Source organism: Alexandromys fortis, unplaced genomic scaffold (genome assembly GCF_014885135.2).
Source record: "Alexandromys fortis isolate MF-2015 unplaced genomic scaffold, M_Fortis_MF-2015_v1.1 scaffold_47, whole genome shotgun sequence".
In the NCBI taxonomy this organism is placed as follows: domain Eukaryota; kingdom Metazoa; phylum Chordata; class Mammalia; order Rodentia; family Cricetidae; genus Alexandromys; species Alexandromys fortis.
In genome coordinates this window covers 2890275-2908830 of record NW_026067957.1, presented here as the reverse complement: position 1 = coordinate 2908830, position 18556 = coordinate 2890275, and the positions used below count along the sequence as shown (strand labels likewise).

General features: G+C 37.9%; 1 protein-coding gene across 11 annotated transcripts in view; it reads left to right on the top strand.

Moving 5' to 3' along the window:
* The window catches only part of Nrxn3 (neurexin 3), a 1514195-nt gene that overhangs the window by 1363413 nt on the left and 132226 nt on the right, over nt 1-18556 (top strand). For 7 of the 11 annotated variants that reach the window (XM_050152454.1, XM_050152457.1, XM_050152456.1 and 4 more), the window contains 2 exons: nt 10179-10268; nt 15612-15919. In XM_050152454.1, the coding sequence (XP_050008411.1) occupies nt 10179-10268; nt 15612-15919 (398 nt within the window). The remainder of the gene's footprint in view (nt 1-10178; nt 10269-15611; nt 15920-18556) is intronic. The other 4 variants (XM_050152455.1, XM_050152459.1, XM_050152460.1 and 1 more) reach the window with 1 other exon arrangement.

The window sequence follows — 18556 nt, the reverse complement described above, 5'->3', positions numbered from 1 at the left end:
TAACATCAACACTGTTGCTTCCACCATGTCCCACTCTTTGGTCTGTATGCATAGGATGTGGTCATCTCATTTCGTTTTCACTGACAATGAAAATTATCATTTTAATATCAGAATTTCTTTTTAATAGTATAATTCTTTATTGATTCCTTAGGAATTTCACATCATGTATCCCAATCCTGCTCACCTCCCAGTTCTCCCATATTCACCCCTCACCCTACAGAATCCCCAAAGCTACCCCACCCAACTAATTAAAAATGAAAAAAGGCAAAAAACCCCACCTTACTCCTCTATATTTTCTGCCTCTCCAACACGTCTTTGCTCATCCTAGTGGCACTGGTAGATGTGGTGTGTCGTACACTGCATCCTTTTATCCAGTCAGCCCTACACACAAATGTTCATTGCAATGAGCCACTGGTCTGATTCAAGGCCCCTGACACACCATCATCTCTGCACCCTCACTGGAGCTCCCCACTGATATCCTGCTGTTGTCCCAAGTCATGGAGATCCTGGGGCTGTCATTCTGCAGGACCCGTCTCTTTACATGCTCCATCAGGGTCACAGATGGATGTCCTACTCCTTAGAATCATGTCTTTGGGACCAGGGAGATGGCTCAGTGATTAAAAACACTATCCGCTCTCCAAGAGGACTCAGATTCAATTTCCAGCCCCCACCTGGCAGCTGACAACTATCTGTAACTTCAGCTCCAAGGGATTCGATACCCTCACACAGTACATATGCAGGTGTAACACCAATGACCATGAAAAAGTCCTTAAAAATAAAGATCATGTCTTTAATCCAGCCTACTTTTAAGTTTTGAAAATCAAGCTCTGCCTCTTGGAGAAACAAATTACAATGAATTTGAACACATGATAAAGCCACACCGCAATCTTCCCTCTTTGAAAAAAAAAAAACTCAGTGACTAAAATAAGTGTACAAAAGATAGACCTATTACACATCTTCCTGTTGACACAAAGCTAAGAGAGATACCTCCTACAAAACCCAAAAGCAATCCAGAGGGAAACATTTTCTTATCATGTTTGAAAGCTGTTAGGAAACAAAAAGAGAATAAATTTACTGGGATGTAATTAAAGTCCTGCTTTGAAGTTCAAAACTTGCATTGCATGAATGCAAAATTGACTAATATTTATGGGAGACAATTCAGCTGGGAACCGTCTTCAGTTTCAGTTGGTAATAAAGCAAATGGTAAATAGTGGTTGCTTAGACAAATTATGCACACCTGACCCTAACCAGAATGTATGTGGGCAACACATAGAGTGGGAACAGTGACACTTAAGATCATAGAAGGGACATGCAGCTGGTCCTAGACTTACAATCGTTCAACTTGCAGTTTTTGCTTAATTTTATAATGACGTGAAAGCAATACACATTCAAAAGCAAACATGCTTTGAATTTTGACCTTTTTGTAAACTAGAAATGTGTGGTAATATAATCTATTTTGGTATGAAAGGCATCAAGTGGTAGTTCCAAGTTAGATATGTAATAATGTGGGAGAAATAATACATGCTCTAGAGTATATAGCTTAGCTACATCAAGTGTATTTTAAGATTTCGATTATTTTTTTACTTATAATGTGTTTATCATAATACAATGCTATCATAAATAGAGCACTCTCTGTATTCACTTTTAGGCATGAGCTTCAAGGCTGTTCTCTGCTATATTTTGAATCTTGAATGTCCCCCAATGTCTTTATATTAAATGTTTGGTCATCGGGATGTCTCCATTAGAGGCAGGGAAACCATTAAGAGGTTTTAGAGTTAGAGCAATCCTGAGGAAAAAGGGTAATGCTGGAGAGATGAGCATGTTTGATCTGAAATTATACTACAGAACCATAGTATATAAGAAAAAAAAAGTACTGTCACAAAAACAAACATGAACATCAATAGGATACAATACAAGCTGCATAAAAAGCCCATGCAATTATAGGCATTTGAATTTTTTAACTTTTTAAAATTGATTTTATTGAGCTATACATTTTTCTTTGCTCCCTTCCTTTCCTCTTCTGTCCCCTTTAACTCTCTCACCATTTCAAGCCTATCCCATGGTCCCCATGACCCGAGTTTACTCAGGAGATCTTGTCTTTTTCTATTTCCAATGTAGATTAAATCCATATATGTCTCTCTTAGGGTCCTCATTGTTGTCTTGGTTCTCTGGGATTGTGATTTGTAGGCTGGTTTTCTTTTCTTTGTGTATAAAAGCCACTATGAGTGATTACATATGATATTTGTCTTTCTGGGTCTAGGTTACCTCACTCAATATGATGTTTTCTAGATTCATCCATTTGCCTGCAAATTTCAAGATGTCATCATTTTTTTCTGCTGTGTGGTACTCCATTGTGTAAATGCACCACATTTTCTTTATCCATTCTTCAGTTGAGGGGCATTTAGGTTGTTTCAGGTTCTGGGTATGAAAACAATGCTGCTATGAACATAGTTGAGCACATGTCTTTGTGGTACGGTTGATCATTTTGACAAAAATCCCAAAAGTACACACTGAAAAAATAAAAAATCAACATCAACAAATGTGTTTGGAAAATTATATATCCACATATGAAAAAATGAAATTCAACCCTCTTCTCTCACCATGCACTAAAATTAACTCCATATGAATCAAAGACCACCCCCCCCCCATACAAAGTAAGGAATCCTGAAAGGATTAGAAAGGTCTAGAAGAAAAAGTAGTAAACACACTAAAACATGAAAACACAAATCCAGGCTCTGTGACTAGGACTCTGTGCACTCAGGAAATAGCACCAACAATTGACAAATGGGACTTTGAGAATCTTAGGAGCGATTCTTAGATCACTGAAAGCACAGCTTGAAGTGGGCTATGACTGGCATCTCTAGATTCCCTCTTTTGGTTTCCTGGCTAGTAGAGGAGCAATTTTGCTCCACCACATATTCCTGATGTCTCTTCAGAACTTGAAAAGCAAATATCATCATCTAACCTTGCCTGTATCTTCTAAAATGGCAAGCCAAAATATGCCTTCTCCACTTTTGAGTTAATCATTTCCAGTATTTTATTATAACCACAGCAACCTGAGAAATATCATCTAAAAGCTTATAATCTCTCCTTATAAGCGCTATTGATTCCATTATATCTAAACAGACGCATATGACACAAATTTTTATAATATTACAGATATAAACATTTGCATAACATTATTATTTTACATTTATTTTATTTTTAATTGAGTGTATATGTGTGTGTATCCATGAACATGAGTACAAGTGCTGGTGGCGATCAGAAGAGGGTATCAAATTCTCAGAGCTTAAGTTATACGCCATTCATTGTAAGCAGTCTGACATATGTGCTGGGTACCATGCTCAGGTCTTTTACAAGAGCAAAAGATTTACTTAATGCCGTCTCTCCAGCCCCAGTGTGACATTCTCTTCCTGAGGATGAAAACTTGACTATGTGATACCAAGTAAAATCGTTCTCCCCACTACTTCTGCCTCTCCTCTGAGTGATACAGGAACAACACACAAGCATGCTTCTGTGAACAGAATTTGTAATTCTAATATTCTAGCATTCTGGCTTCAAAAGCATCGATTGTCATACCCTTGGCACAGCAATGGCAAACGGAGGGTAAATAGGAACAACAGAAACCAACAAGCCAAAAGAGTGGCAGGATGCTCATGAGTGCAAAGATCATGAGGATAGATAAGGCTGAAGATAGTACCGTGGCTTTTGTCACAAGGAGGAGGGCATGCATGGTAAGAGGGGAAAAAAGGAGCTGAGGTTGGAATCTTGAATGGTCATATGCCAAATGGCTGAAGGGCACATGATAAAGCTTATTTTGCTAAGGGCATATAGGAATGTTCTGCATTAAGGTCTTTGCAGGGAAGTAATTTTCATTGAATTCACCTCTTTTCAGTTTAACACTTCAGAATCTGGTACTTGTTTGAAACAACAAAACTGAAGTTCTGTATCTAGGATTTGTATGGTGCACACCTTGATAATTGTTCCCCATAACATCCCTCAGTTAATTCTCAAAACAATTCTACATTATAGATATTACAACAATAACATTTTACATGTAAAGAAACTGAAATTTAAAGATGTGGTAATACATAGGCTTTCTAGAAAGGAGAGACACAAATCCAGAGAACGTACTAGTATATCCTCAGTGTGCATTTAAGAATAATCACAGGAGCAAAGAGTGAGGAAAGGAAATATTACATCCAGGTTATGTTTCAATCATTTATAGTATTTCAGTTTTGTGATTGGCTCTTAAATGAGAAGTTAATACTCTGAAACCCAGCAATACTGAAAACGTTCTATTCAAATTCCTTAAGAACACTGTATTTGACTGTGGGAGGGAATGAAGATGTTGCAGTCATCCGGACCTCATTTTATTAATCCAACATTGATTCAAAACACTCTTGGTACATTCATAAAGTAGGAAAGAAATTTAGAAGAAAGAAGCTTCAGGCTGACAGTTGAGGATGGAGAAAATACGGAAAGTGATAATATATGTCCTAATTATTGCATCAGATTTCTTCAGCATCATAATATTCCAATAAAAAATAGCCCCTTGATTTATTTTTAGCATATGAAAGAACCATTCAGAGTTAACATATGTGCATGAAAAACGTGTTTTCAGACAGCAGCAGATGGCAAGGAATAAGGACTGGACCACTTGGAGAGCTAGATATAGAATTGCACCTTTGCCCGAATATCTCAACTTCTTTTGTAAAGGGAGAAAGAAACATGCCATGGTCAGAAGAAGTGAGCTCTGTCAGTCATGCCAGGGTCTACCTAGGTATTCCACATGACCATTTATCTTGTTCTTCAGCAAAGGTAGTTCTCCCTGGCTGAAGGAGCAAGTAGAGTGGTTGTATAAAAAAAAATTCCCTTAGTTAATAATGCCCATGTGTTCTGGGTCTTTAAATCTCACTTTCTCCATCCGATCAGTTTTCTGTTTTAAGAGATTAATTTCTTTGTCTTGACACACTAAAGGATCAAGGCTCACAGCATACAAATAGGTCCTTTTCTGCAGCCTAAAGGTGTGTCGTGAGGATTAATGAGATGGTGTTTATAATTGCATTCTGAGTTCTTTGGTTGAAAGGCACTTTATAAACATAAGATATTAGCTCTTTGTTGAGGTCCATCCATCCCTTACAAGTGATTGAACATTTTAGAAGCCCTTTGGGCAGTACACTTACCCATTTGACTCTTAAGAGAGCTGTTTAGGGAAAGCTCCAGGAATGTGGCCAGAGCCACATTCAGAGAGTTCCCTGGTGCTTTTTCTTCAGTGTTATATATTTTCTTTGAAACTCACAAAGTGTTCCTTGGGGGACACGGGCATGGCTAGAAACTGTGAACTGCCCTACAACGGAAGCTACCAGCATCGATTTTCTTTTGCCACCAGCTGTAGTCTATATCCTCAGTCTCCAACTATTCATTAGGCTCGCGCTCTTGTTTCTTTACTGTTGACAGAGCAATAAAGAAAACTTTCCTTTCCTCATTCCAGAGCTCAAAACAAAATGCCAAAACACCTCTGGCATTAATTTTATGCAGGTGAATGTTGTTACAGTTATTCCTATCAGCATGGCTACTTGCTTGACAACGCTTCAGATGGTATTAATAGTCTACTTGCAGAAAAGCACTTTATGCCCGTCCGGTGCAAATTGCCAGAACCTTTAAGATACTCCACCTCAACTCAGTGGTACTATATCATCATTACCTGTGGCTGGGCCAAGAAATCCCATTTGTCAGTGCCTGAATTGCTCTTTTACTTTCAGTGGTTTTAGAAACCCACTTTGCTTTGGAAATAGAGTTAGCTGAATATATTTTAGAAAATACAGAAATATAAACATCAAGAGCTGGCGATTCAGAGGGACATTTGCAATGTTTTTACTTGTTTTACGATCAGTTGTTCTTTGTGAGTCCCAATGGGATATAGTCAACTTTTGAATGACAACTGATAAAGTTTGAACATCATGGACACAAACCCTAGAACTAGTGTGATTTATTTTGGATCACAGGAGAAATAAGTTTTATTAATATTATTCTCACAAATAAATTTAGTGTTTTCTATATCAGTGATTATGTATATTTTACCCCCTGTAAGTCAGCGTTAAGTCCTATGGTGAACTGAAACAGGAAGAGTCTAATGATAAGTGACTTCCCCAAAGACATAGAGCTAATAAATGGTAAATTTACAACTCTAAAATAGATATATCAAATTCCATAGCTTAAACTTTGACACTGTATTGATTAGAGCTTTTTAAAAAATTAACATGACTCCTATCAAAGTAGCCCATGTTTGGGTCAAAGTGCTAGACATACTACTTTCTATTCTATGTAAGAATTTCCTTCTTGTATTCATTCAATTATCCAGTTGAAGGATATTTTTATCTTTATTTTAATTTTATATTATGTTTATTTACTGGGTTGATTAGCAAATTTCAAGTCCTCATCTTAAAGGGATACTGATACAAGCTGGGGACCAAATGAAAAGCCGCATGCTTCCCTCACCTTACTCACCTTACCTTAGTTTGATTCCATTACTTTCACCCTCAGAGGGTTAATCCCAAAGTGGGAACTGTGAGGTAGTTCTAGATGATGCTCAGGGCTATGTGTATGAACCAGTTGGGCTTTAGTGATTCGACTCAGAGCCTTCGGCTCTCCACAATGTTATAATTTCACAGTGCATTTTGGACATGTCTCCAGAAGTAGAACTACTTGTTATTAGTGTTAGTGACTGTCAGAAACCAGTTGTATAAAAATTTCAATACCGTGTCAAGAGTGGCAGAGAATAAACGTGTGCAAATTCTATTTCAGGTAGGCTAAAACATGACTATTTGTTTTCCGTAAATTCCATTCTATGTAGATGTCAGATTCATATAGTTAGCTTAAGTACTTATTTTAAGACCTCTCTATATAATTAATGGGTTTCTCCATGTGGTAAATAACTGATGTTTCTGTCAAACTGGTAATATATATGTTTTATTTGAAGGACATTACTGTTCATAAGGCCATTCTATCCTGAGTATAACATATTTTTTGTTAAATAATCAATTCGTCTCTTTAAGTGTCTATATTAGTTGTTATATGACATGTACAACTTAGTATCGTTGTGTACTTAATAACAATGTATATGAATTTAAAGAGGTTTGTGCAGCTATCAGAATAGTCCTCTGTATGGCTTCTTATATAAAGATCCGCCCTCCCATCAATCTATGGAAGGGGGTTCAGGGCATATGATCTCATTCACTTGCATGTGTTTCTTAAACAGATTTTACTAGTGTTTTAGAGAAATTAAAATAAAAGCCAACAAGAACATGAAAAGAGACTAAGAACTGTGTTAATGTGGTGACTTAAATCGATGTGCTTTCCAAATGGCCTTCCATCTCTCACAGCTTTTAACAGTGTGCTAGATCACTGTCCTAGGGACCAGATGGTATCAGTCTGGCACGCAAGACCTAAAACATGCTTCTAAATGTGTTTAAAGCTGAGGTGGAGAAGAATGGACTCTCGCTTTATGCTTTCAGAGAGGTCCTAGGTTGATTCCAGCTGTGCTTTTCTCCATTGGGTACCCCAGAGCTTCCTCTCTTCCCAGCCTTTACTGTGTCCCTACATGATTTCCTACACTGCTTTATAGTTCAAGGGGGGTGAATCACGGATGCTGGGATCTTTGGGAGAGCTAAGAACCTTATCTATTTAGAGAAGGTAAATCAATATAGCCTGTCAATTAATTAACTTGGTACCTAGACACCACTGACAATTTGGAACTTTTAGTTGTTATTTCTGCAGTTGCCCTTCGGGTTAGTAAGATTTATCACTTTCTATTTCTTTTTGACTTTACTCTTTCATTCCAGGGAGGAGAGTGAAAATCAGCACCGTGTTTAGTCACAGAGTCCACACTGGTGATAAATGCAGAAAACTCAAAGCAGCAAAATTTATCAAAGGTGAACCCAGCACAGTTGATTGTCATTCCTCAGTGTGGCATCTCATTGTGCTGTGGTACCTCACAGTGTACACCTTAGCTGTCACCTGCTGGGTTAGGTGTGTGGGTTCTTTTCAGAAAAGTACCCCTTTTCTATGAAAACACTGGAGAAGCTACTCAATTTATTTTGTACTAATAGAATACAAAATAACATTTGTCCTCCAAGGACAACAATCATCACAATCAATAATTGGAGTTATATGGTACAGTTAAGCCAGTGTCCTTCACAATGGCCGTATTGGGACAGCTGCTGCACTTAGAGTAAAGCTTTAAATTATCCATGAAAATCCAAAAACTGTTAATTATTCAGCTCCCTTTATCTACATAATCCCCCAATAAGTTTTCGTTTGTTTGGTAGTCCCAGGCAACAATTTAGGTCTTGAGTTGCTGGACAAGAAAGCCTCCAATGAACTACAACTGCCCTTTGATATGTTGGTATGTTATAATTTATGCAGGCAGATAGAAATCTACATTGTGGGCTAGAATCATACCTATAGTTGCTTCTCATGAGCCATGTTTGTTTGTTTAAATTCCAGAACAGGAAAGAAGATTCAAATATTTAGAATAATGTCTTCATTAGAGAAGACTAAGAGGAGCAACCAGCCTCTGATAGTACTACCCAGTTTCTATTGGATTCTCTTATCTTCCCCCTCCAAGCCCAGCAAGCAGGTCCTAACTGTCACATGAGACATCTTCTCCGCCAGTGATTACTGCTTCATTGCAATGGCTCTGTGATTGAAGTGCCATGGCTCACTTCTATTTACTTGGTCTGATACGATGCTACAGCCTCATATTCGCTCTGGCTTCCAGGCTTCTCTGTACTTTCCTCCCGAGCCCCCTGTTTCAAAATTTTTATTTCCCTTTTAAAATATCAGTAAGTTGGAATGGAGTTCCCTAAATTTTAATACGGAGCTCTGAACCAAACATGATGAATTACAGTGCGCTGTTTCGTACTAAATCAATGTGAGGTTGGCTGATGAGCTAAAACAGTTCCCCAAGCATGCCTTCATTATTTTGTTATCGGAAGCATATTCATTAGGGGTGTAAATTCACACCACCACTTTCCAAGTATCGCCTAATTAGAAGAACCACCCAGGAGTGGTAATAGCAGTTACAAAAGGAAGAGGGGCCACACCATCAGTTAAACACAATGTTTGAGCCTGAAACTAATTTGATATTTCATGCTTGGTAGAAATATTCCTAACAGGCTTTTTGAATAAACTCATGTTCAAGACAACCCTTTCACAGAATAGAAAGAGGGAGGAAGGTAGAAAAAGAGAGAACGAGAATGAACAGCTGCGCCAGCATGGTCTAGCACTAATAAAATGTAAGTGCCTAAAACCCTGTAAATACTATATAGCTGTATAACTTCCTTTGCCTGAAGTTATGTTCTCTGTGGGTTCCATCTGCTTAAAATGCGCAACAGAAAAGATGGAGGTCTACTGTGCCACCTGTATGACTCCGCCAGTTTCACATAAGTACAGAAACATCAGAGTTTTCTTTTGGAGTAAGACATCTCCCTTTAATCCAAGCACTAGGGGGTGAGACAGGGGAGCTACCATAAGTCAACGCTAATCTGAAATACAGAGCCTTATCTCAGAAAACCAAACCAACCAGACAAACAAAAGGATGTAACAAAACCCTGAAAATGTTTTTTGGCCAGTCTCCCATGGCTAGCAGGGATTTAATCATTATCTCTGGTGCCTTTTTCTAGAATCCAGAGCTTGCAAGTACAGATGCTTGAGAGGAGCAGAAGGGCACTTTGCTCCTAAATGGATCCCATTGGGAAAACACTAACTGAGGAGCTGGATGCTACCTTTTCATTGTGCAGTTGACGTGGCAGTGGTAGTAGAATTATTCAACTCAATGAGATCATTGAATTTCACTGGGACCAAGTCAGTGGTAGATGGAAGAAAGAAGAGATAGGGTGAAAATGTAATGAGATTTCCTTAAATAGCTCAACCGCTTACAGATCGCTATCCCAAATCACGTGACCACAACATGATGGAGTACTGCACAGCTGAGATCAATCTGACCTCAGGCCCGTCCTCCGAGGGCAGAGCGGCTTCAACTCCACCTCTACTAAAGATAAATTGATATCTATCTCTAAAAACCTTCATAAAACAAACTGAAGACCTAGGATGTTTTTTTTAATGACCTATTGACTTTTCAGATTGTTCTTTAAGCTGTTTTTTAAACTTTAAAGGCAACACTGATAATGAACGCCTCCAAATGGTAAAACAGAAAATCCCCTTCAAATATAACCGGCCCGTAGAGGAGTGGCTGCAGGAAAAAGGTAACGGTCGTTAAAACTTTCATTCTAAAATCATTTGATTCTAAACCCTCGTTTTTAAAGCCTGCAGAATAAATGTTCCTTAAATGATAATCGCCTGCTGCATAAATGACTGTTTTAATTTTCATTATAATTTGTGTCAGCTTCCACCTGCCATATGTTGATAAATCATGCAATAATACATCGCCATTAAAACACAGTTAAAGGGACTAACATCTAGCCTGCTGCCCACATGACAGCCACAGACAACAAATTCCACAAAGCTCTTTAAAAGAAAGGGAGAGAGAGAGAGAGAGAGAGAGAGAGAGAGAGAGAGAGAGAGAGAGAGGGAGAACTGGATTATGGCAATTTAACCATTGCATGACATTATTTGTTAATTTGTTTTAAATTACCTCTTACCAAAGCTTTCTAAAGAATTCTCAAAAGAACCCATTAAACTTACATCTTGAGGCTGTTTTGGCTTTACTGTCTATAGCGTGGTTAACAAAAAAAAAAAAAAAAAAAAAACCAAAAATATCTTCGATCAAGTCTTGTAACTTAAACTGCTTAAAACAGATGTGGTACAGGAAGCAGTATGTGTTAACATTTGTTTTTAAACAAAGAAAAGGCTGAGAAAGAACAGATTTTGCCTCTAAACTCAAACCATCAGAGGCGAAAGTTTCTAGGAGAGCTTAATTACATTCCAGTTGCTGCAGGAGACTAAAACGAAGCAAACTTGTTTTCCACGTTGGTGGTGTGATACCCTCGTGCATTCCTACGATGTTTTATGCAACCAAGTGTAAGTTGTTAAGGCAATGAGTTGGGAAGGGAAAAGTCTGGTGAAAAGCAACGAGGCAAGTTCTGATTTTCTGACAGAAACAACCACTCCGTGGACAAACAAGGGCCGCAGTTAGGAATCCTGGCAGAATTTTCTATGAGCTTTCTTTTGCTTACGAGATAACCTGTTATCTTTCGATGAAGCCAATTTTCTTATCTCCAAGAAAATTCGAAGTTCTGTGCTTTCTTGAGACAGCATAAGCTAGCTCTTGCCTCAAGATCTAAAAGAGCACCTTACATTTTGCAGAGATTTGACTGAGTCACATATGAGGAGTAATTGGGGTTATTACATAATATACCAACACCAAGACAAAGGACACTTGTGTGTGATTTTTAGTTGGGTGAAAACATTCAGACATTCAGACATAAAAAATCCTTACCAAACCTTAACTGCACGCCCTGTTTTCAACATATGTGGTCTAATTAAAAATAAATTAAGAATAACTCTAAAAAGCAAATAATTTTGATTGTAATCAACAGCTCATAAAGTCCCTTTAACATTAAAGACAACAACTGCCTCATTTTTAAGACAGAGAATTAGATGCATGTCGGAGTCTCATGTGCCTGAGAGAACTTTTTGTTTCTTTCAATTTTCTGTTAATAGTATTTTATTTTATACCATTGCCTTTTGAAGTCTAAGTTTAATAGCATGCCAGGCATTTTCATTTGTACAACCCATTATAAAGCAGTGAGTAGGCTTTTAGTTTTCCTTCTGCTAGCTTCATTATCAGCTGGCTTCTGTGTAAATAGAAGATCTTGTACACATATTGAATGCTGGGATGGGAAAGGGTGGTCAGGGTGGGGGTGTCTTGGCTTCTTTATTCAACATATAAGTATAGTACTATCATGTTATTGGACAACTTATTGCAAAGTGCAAGATTATCTTTTCCTATTGTTTTCCCTGAAATTGCTCTTTATGTAATCTGGGTGAGTAGCATCTGTTCTCTTTACCTCTTCCTCTGTCTAGCTAACTTCACTTTCAAATGGAATAAAAAAATTGCACTGAACTACCTTGTTTGTGAAGATGAGAATATATAAAGGGTGAATAGATAAATAGGATGATTGGACAGGTGCTTTTAGAAGTACATGGAGCATTTCTTTGGAGTTACTTCTGTCACTGGGGAGGAGAGCTGGGTCACAGCATTCCCAAGTCTGTTTGCTGGCTGGCTGCTATTGACTGACTTTCTGACCTTAGACAATCCACTTAACCTCGTTGTGTCTCAGATTTCCCAAATGAGGAGAGGAGAAATAATACTGCCTATTCCCCCAGGGTATTCTGAGATTTAATTAATTAGTTTTTGTGCAACACTGACTAGAGACGTGCAGAGATTTAATCTAAGCCTATGTGAACTTGGTGTTAAAATGAAACAACAAATGTTGGCTTCCAAAAGGATGTGCATCTAAAATGAAATAAACAGTTACAGGCTAGGAATACTGCACTGGTGTTTTTATCAAATTTCATGTTATTGCTGGTAGAACAACTCTCAGATTCCAAAAATATATGCATATATATTTATAGCACACATTTACTCAAATGCATATATATATAATGATATTTTTATTCTAAAAATCACACATTATCAATGACAACAATGAGAATGATTTCAGGCATAGATTTTGAAGCACCTTGGGCAAATGAAAAAGAAAAAAACCACAGAAACTTCTCCTGTCAGTTCTGTACATCTTTCATAAGGAGAAGGTGCTGAAACTGTTTCCCCATTATTCATGACCTCCTGTGCAGCTAAAGAGAGATGAGGTAGTAGCAGGAAGACATGGCAGGAGACAGAGTGCTCTCTTCCTACAGTGATTTCTAGTTTTGTCCTTAACCACCTAGAAAAAGTGCAGAGGGCTAGGAGAAGGTTGTGAAGCAAAAGGAAAAAGATCTAACCTATCAAGCAAATAAGCTAACAGAAACCCGAACGCACTTCCTATGGCATGAAGAGAAATTGAATCTTGGATAGCCCCCTTCTCTGTCTCACTCACCAGTGAAGTGAGTGATCAGGTCTCTGTAGCAAAGCAATGATAACCAAGAATAAAGCAACTCCTCAGTCTAATGGCCTCAAACATGCCCTGCCTTTACTCATTCTCCGGTCATTCCTGAATAAGCAATGACCACTTTATGGAGTGAACTATAGAAAACAGAATGAAGGTGATCCATCACTGCAGTTTGAATTTCAATTTTCTCTGACTGTCTTTTTATTTTTAAGTGCTGGCAAAATGAATCTTCCCAAGAAAGTAAGATGAGGGCCATTATAAGAGGCTATTGTTATGAAGCATTGCAAGGATATTAGAATAAAATCTTCTATATATAATCAAGATTACTCAGCCATTAACTAATCATCAATGCTGGGCTACATAGGGAAGAGAAAGGGAGGAAGATGGGGAGAGAGTAAAACAGAAAGAGAGAGATAAAGTCATAAATGGGAAACAGTTGTTCATATATAAAAGCTACCTTGCATGGAGGCTATCTAGTTTAAGATATGAAAGTTATATCCTGGAAATCCCCCACCATACACTTTCTTCTAAATCAGTATGTTAAGATGCTTCACATGCTGATATGAAGTTAAGTAAAAATTATTCTCCACCTTTATTATCCCATTTGTATTATAGTAAGTGTATGGCTCCCAAAGAAAGAAGTTCTTTTGTGCACTGAACATGTTACATCTCGTGTGAAGGGAACAGAGACAAAAATTATACAACTGTCAAATGGCACCAACTCACAGGACATAGAAGGAATTCTTGGGAAAGAATGGAAAGAATTGATTACATCCCTGGGACCTAGGAAATTTGTTATCATTAAAGTATGATATTCTTTTGAATGGTTCCAAGATTCTTATGAAGTGTATATTATTTCTACCCTAATAAAGTCCGCCAGTCTAAAAGCAGAGTAGTATTATTTATAAATCGTTCAATTAATAACCCTTAAGTATTGACCAGATAGTAAAGCTGACACTTGTCTGAAGAGTCTGCTCTGGAAATATGCAGTTTCCTTTCCCCTTATTTCCAGACCTTCTGGTAGTATACATCAAAAATGTATACCCACCTTCTGTTCCAGAAATTCAGGCTAGTTGTGCATTGTGTAAACCTGAGCTTAATATATTAGTGATAAATGCTGAGAACCCAAACCCTGCAACATACCTTTATTTAGAGTCTGAAGGTGGAGAGCACACATGTTTTACCAAGCAGGCATGAGGAGCAAACAATTGTTTTCAGTTATTTACAGATAAAATAATCTAGGTGATAAGACAAAGAAGTACTAGATTTGTTGATCGCTGACTAAAGAAAACTCCAGAATGGATGTATCTAACTTTACGGTTTTCCCACCTCTACTCCATGTGGGTAAGCAAATGGAATTAATCTAAAGAGATAACATGAAGGAAGACCTTAGCATGTTGCTGTCATGATAAATTACAATGAGGCTTGAAAAGCTGTTTCCTCCCATGGAAAAGACCTAGTTTGACTTAGAAAATAAGTAGAAATCTTTGAAAAGAAGCCTAGCTTGTTGAATGCTCCATTTTAAACTGCTCTGCCACGAATTTTTTTGATTGCTTTTTTTTCTGCCACAGAAGTAAAACTGGTACCCACAGAAAACCTGAAATAAGATTAGCTATTGATATTTTACAATCCATTGTCATGTCTCTATATCATGCAAGGAAGTTTATAAGTTATTTTCTTTGTACTCATCTTCCTTTTATAATTCATTTTTATTGATTAATTTTATTATTTGATAATTTCATGCATGTACATAATATATTTTATTACCCTCACCGAATCTTCTTAAAACTATTTTAGAATCACCTCATCCCCACCTCCATTTCTATTCTAGAAGCTTTTTCAGTGCCTAATTAACCCCCCATCTTAGAGAATGATCTATTGACTGATCAAACCTTCCTCCAAATTATACATCTATCATGATGCTGTTAAAATAACAAATGCTGATACAATATTACTCATGGTGAAGATTTATGGAAATCTCTGTTCCTGGTGACTAGAGTGTCCATTTTTATGAGCATGCAATGAATCCGATCCTCTTAATTGCAGTCTAATTCCAGTAAATTTCATTTAATTACTGAACCTAATTTTTAAACTCAGTGCTCTAAATCACCTCTTTGAGGTTTTGTTTGCTGCATATCATTCTTTTCTGTTGTCATTACGTTACCATGCAGCTTAAAATCAGAGCACTGGGCATCTGTGATTCATTCTGGTCATGATATGAACTGGATGTTTCTGCCATCCTAGATTATATGTCTCAGGAGACTGTAACACTGCTCATGTTTAAACCAAGAGGTCTTCCTCCTTAGAATGGGGCAAATCCTCAGTTATTCTGGTAACTTGGGATGTTTATCTAGACAGTGGAAGAGATAAGCATCATGAAATGTTACTCACCAATCTCAGTAATGAATTTTTCCTGTAAATTTTATCCACTTGTTGTTCAAGGAAGCCTATTAGATGCCTGCTCCATACAGACTAGGTAAGACAAGGAGCAGAAATGTATGGGAATAATAGTATTTCCTCCACCTAATTCACTAGGCCGGCAGTTAACCATCTTCAACACCCAGGCTCAAATAGCCATTGGAGGAAAGGACAAAGGACGCCTCTTCCAAGGCCAACTCTCTGGGCTCTATTATGATGGTTTGAAAGTACTGAACATGGCCGCTGAGAACAACCCTAATATTAGAATCAATGGAAGTGTTCGGCTAGTGGGAGAAGTCCCATCAGTCTCGGGAACAACACAGACGACCTCCATGCCCCCTGAAATGTCTACCACTGTCATGGAAACCACCACCACTATGGCTACCACCACCACCCGCAAGAATCGCTCTACAGCCAGCATTCAGGTAAGCCTTTCTTTTGTTCTGATATTGTTCTTCTTTCTTGACTTTGCAGCAGGATTGCTGTGGTCAGTGCTCTTGGTAGTTAAGGACTTTGTATTACTGTCTGTGAAGGAAGGATGAAGATATTCATGGTAATGAGACCTAAGACTGGAGACGAGTAAGCGATGACTGAGAAAATTAGAGAAGTTCTGTGGCATTCATGAGCTAACACGTATTATCCCTTTCATTTATCACTGGAATGGAAAAGCTATTATTCAAAATGAACAGATTGCACTTGTGTTACAAAACATTCTTCTCCTCTCATTGTATTAGATTTTCTTTTCACATAGCAGAAAGTGGGAAGGGATGAAGAAAGGTGTGTTACCGTAAGCAAGTCTGTGCCCTGGTTGAATTCTGTTTATATCCTCCAGGTATATTTGGTAGAATTCAAAGTGCTTATTATTAAGGTCAATGGCTATCATTAAATCAAGGACAATTAAAACAAGAAGCTCAACCACTCCTTGTGAATAATAGTCTTTGTGTTTGACATTAAGTCCTAATTAATGGCTTGATATTTTGGGTCCATTTTGTTTACTTTATTTGACTAATATACTGATTATATTACAAAGTGAAAAGGATTGATTTCAGCTAGGCAGAAAGTTCTTAATTTTGTGGTAAGGTTTTTTTTGTTTACTTGAAAGAAATTATATACAAGCTAAAGCTTAATACTTAGCCAACTCCCTTGGCAGTTCATAAATCTAGTTAGTAGGTGGGTTGGAGGTTAATTGAGTTATTAACCTTAAATGCGTTGGCATCAAAGAAAGCAACCCAATGTTTGTGGAAACCACATTACCCTGGTCAGTTATTTGTAAAATCAGTAGATCTGTACTTCTCTCTTTTGCTTCTCAGTTTTCACACACGATTCAGGAGCACAGTAGTCTCCAAAATCACTTTTCTACCCATTCCAGTGGACACTGTAAACATATAGTGAATCATGAATTAAAACTCATCCATGTATTTTTTTTAATCTTTCAAATTATGCTATGTGACTTAGCTGTGTGGCAGCATGTTGGCTTTCTTTATTCTTTCTCTTCAAACTTGAGTGAAAACTGCACACAGCTGTTTTTGTGGCCCCTAAGAACAATTAGAAGCCGTGTGTTCTTGTGATGCTCTCAGGCCATTTTATGTGTTTTCCAAAGGCTGCTGAGAACCTGGCTGGCAGAGCAGTCCTATAATCATGGGTGCTATTCCATGCATACCTACGCACATACCCGAAAGAGAAAAATAGTACTTCTTCACTGATATTACAGCAATAACTCCTGACACCTCACTCCACTCACTGGGAAGAAGATAAAAGGCAATATATATTTCTATTATGACTCTCTATAGTTCAAACACGGATCTGTTTACTGTTGGTAAAAGGATAGTTCTGTTTGCACAGGTCTTGGCAGATCTGGTGTGCTTCTGTCAGAGTATATTCTCCTAGCTCTGTGGGAAGCCGAAGAGCAAATGGCTTTTTCTCCATAGGAATGGTTGATTCTGCAGTCTGTTTTAGGGCCAGATTTCTACGGACCACAAGTGGATTTAATGCTACACAGGGATTCTGGGAATTGCCTCAATATGTGGTCATCTTCAGCCATTGGTTTTTTTCCCTTCTCACAGTAAATACACAAAATGGGCAGATTGTTTGAGTTTCTAGACTCTTTCTACAACCGGCACGCTAGTGATTTACCTTTAAGACTGGGATGTCTCTTGGAGGAAGTAAGGTCTGGAGAGTGCCCTTTCCAATAGCTTCCCTCTGGTGAGCTGCTCTTCTTTCAGAGACTGGCGAAAATTGGATTACATCTTTACATGCTTTTCCTTTCTCCCTCCACTAAGGCTATAAAGATGGGTTATAAATCTGTTGACACTCTTTGTTTTTACGAGTTTGTAAATATGTACTCCTGGAGGAAAGTCAGCAGCTTTGCCAAATTGATTAGACTTAGGCCAAAGAATCCAGAAGCCCCAGGATTCTGTAAAGAGGAACTTAAGAAGAAGCGGAGTGGAAAATTTTTAGGTGCCTTTGTTCTCACCAGCTAGCACAAGAGTCTTGCCTCATACTTTATGAAAGCTCACAAACTTCATAGCTAAGCTTAGTCTAGCCTAAGTATAGTCTACAGAGGGCATCAAATCTGCTCAAAGATTTAGGACAAGTCTTAGATGCCGGACATAGTGAAGACCATCAGACCCAGCAGCTTCAAATGCATCCAGTGTAAGACCCCTCCAATTTCCTTAGATAAAGAGGACCCAGGAAGCTTTGATCTCTGAGAGGTACTTCAAAGAAGAAAATAGGAAAGATTAAGTTTCCTGTCCACCAGTCCATCATTCAGTTTTCGTCTCAGAAAAAAAAAAAAAAAAAAAAAAAAAAAAAAAAAAAAAAAAAAAAAAAAAAAAAACACATGCAGACCATTTTACAAGCGCTGTTCCGTTCTTTGCTCTTCACTTTGATATCATCATTAAAGCATCTTGTCCTAAAATGAGAGAGACTCTTCTGGGAGAAAAAACAATTAAGCATGTGTGACTACAAGCCTAAAAATGTCACTATTCCAAAAAAAAAAAAAAAAATCCCTGATTCCTTTCTAAAGCCTAAGCCGAGAAAAACTCATTTGAGGAGTTCATCTC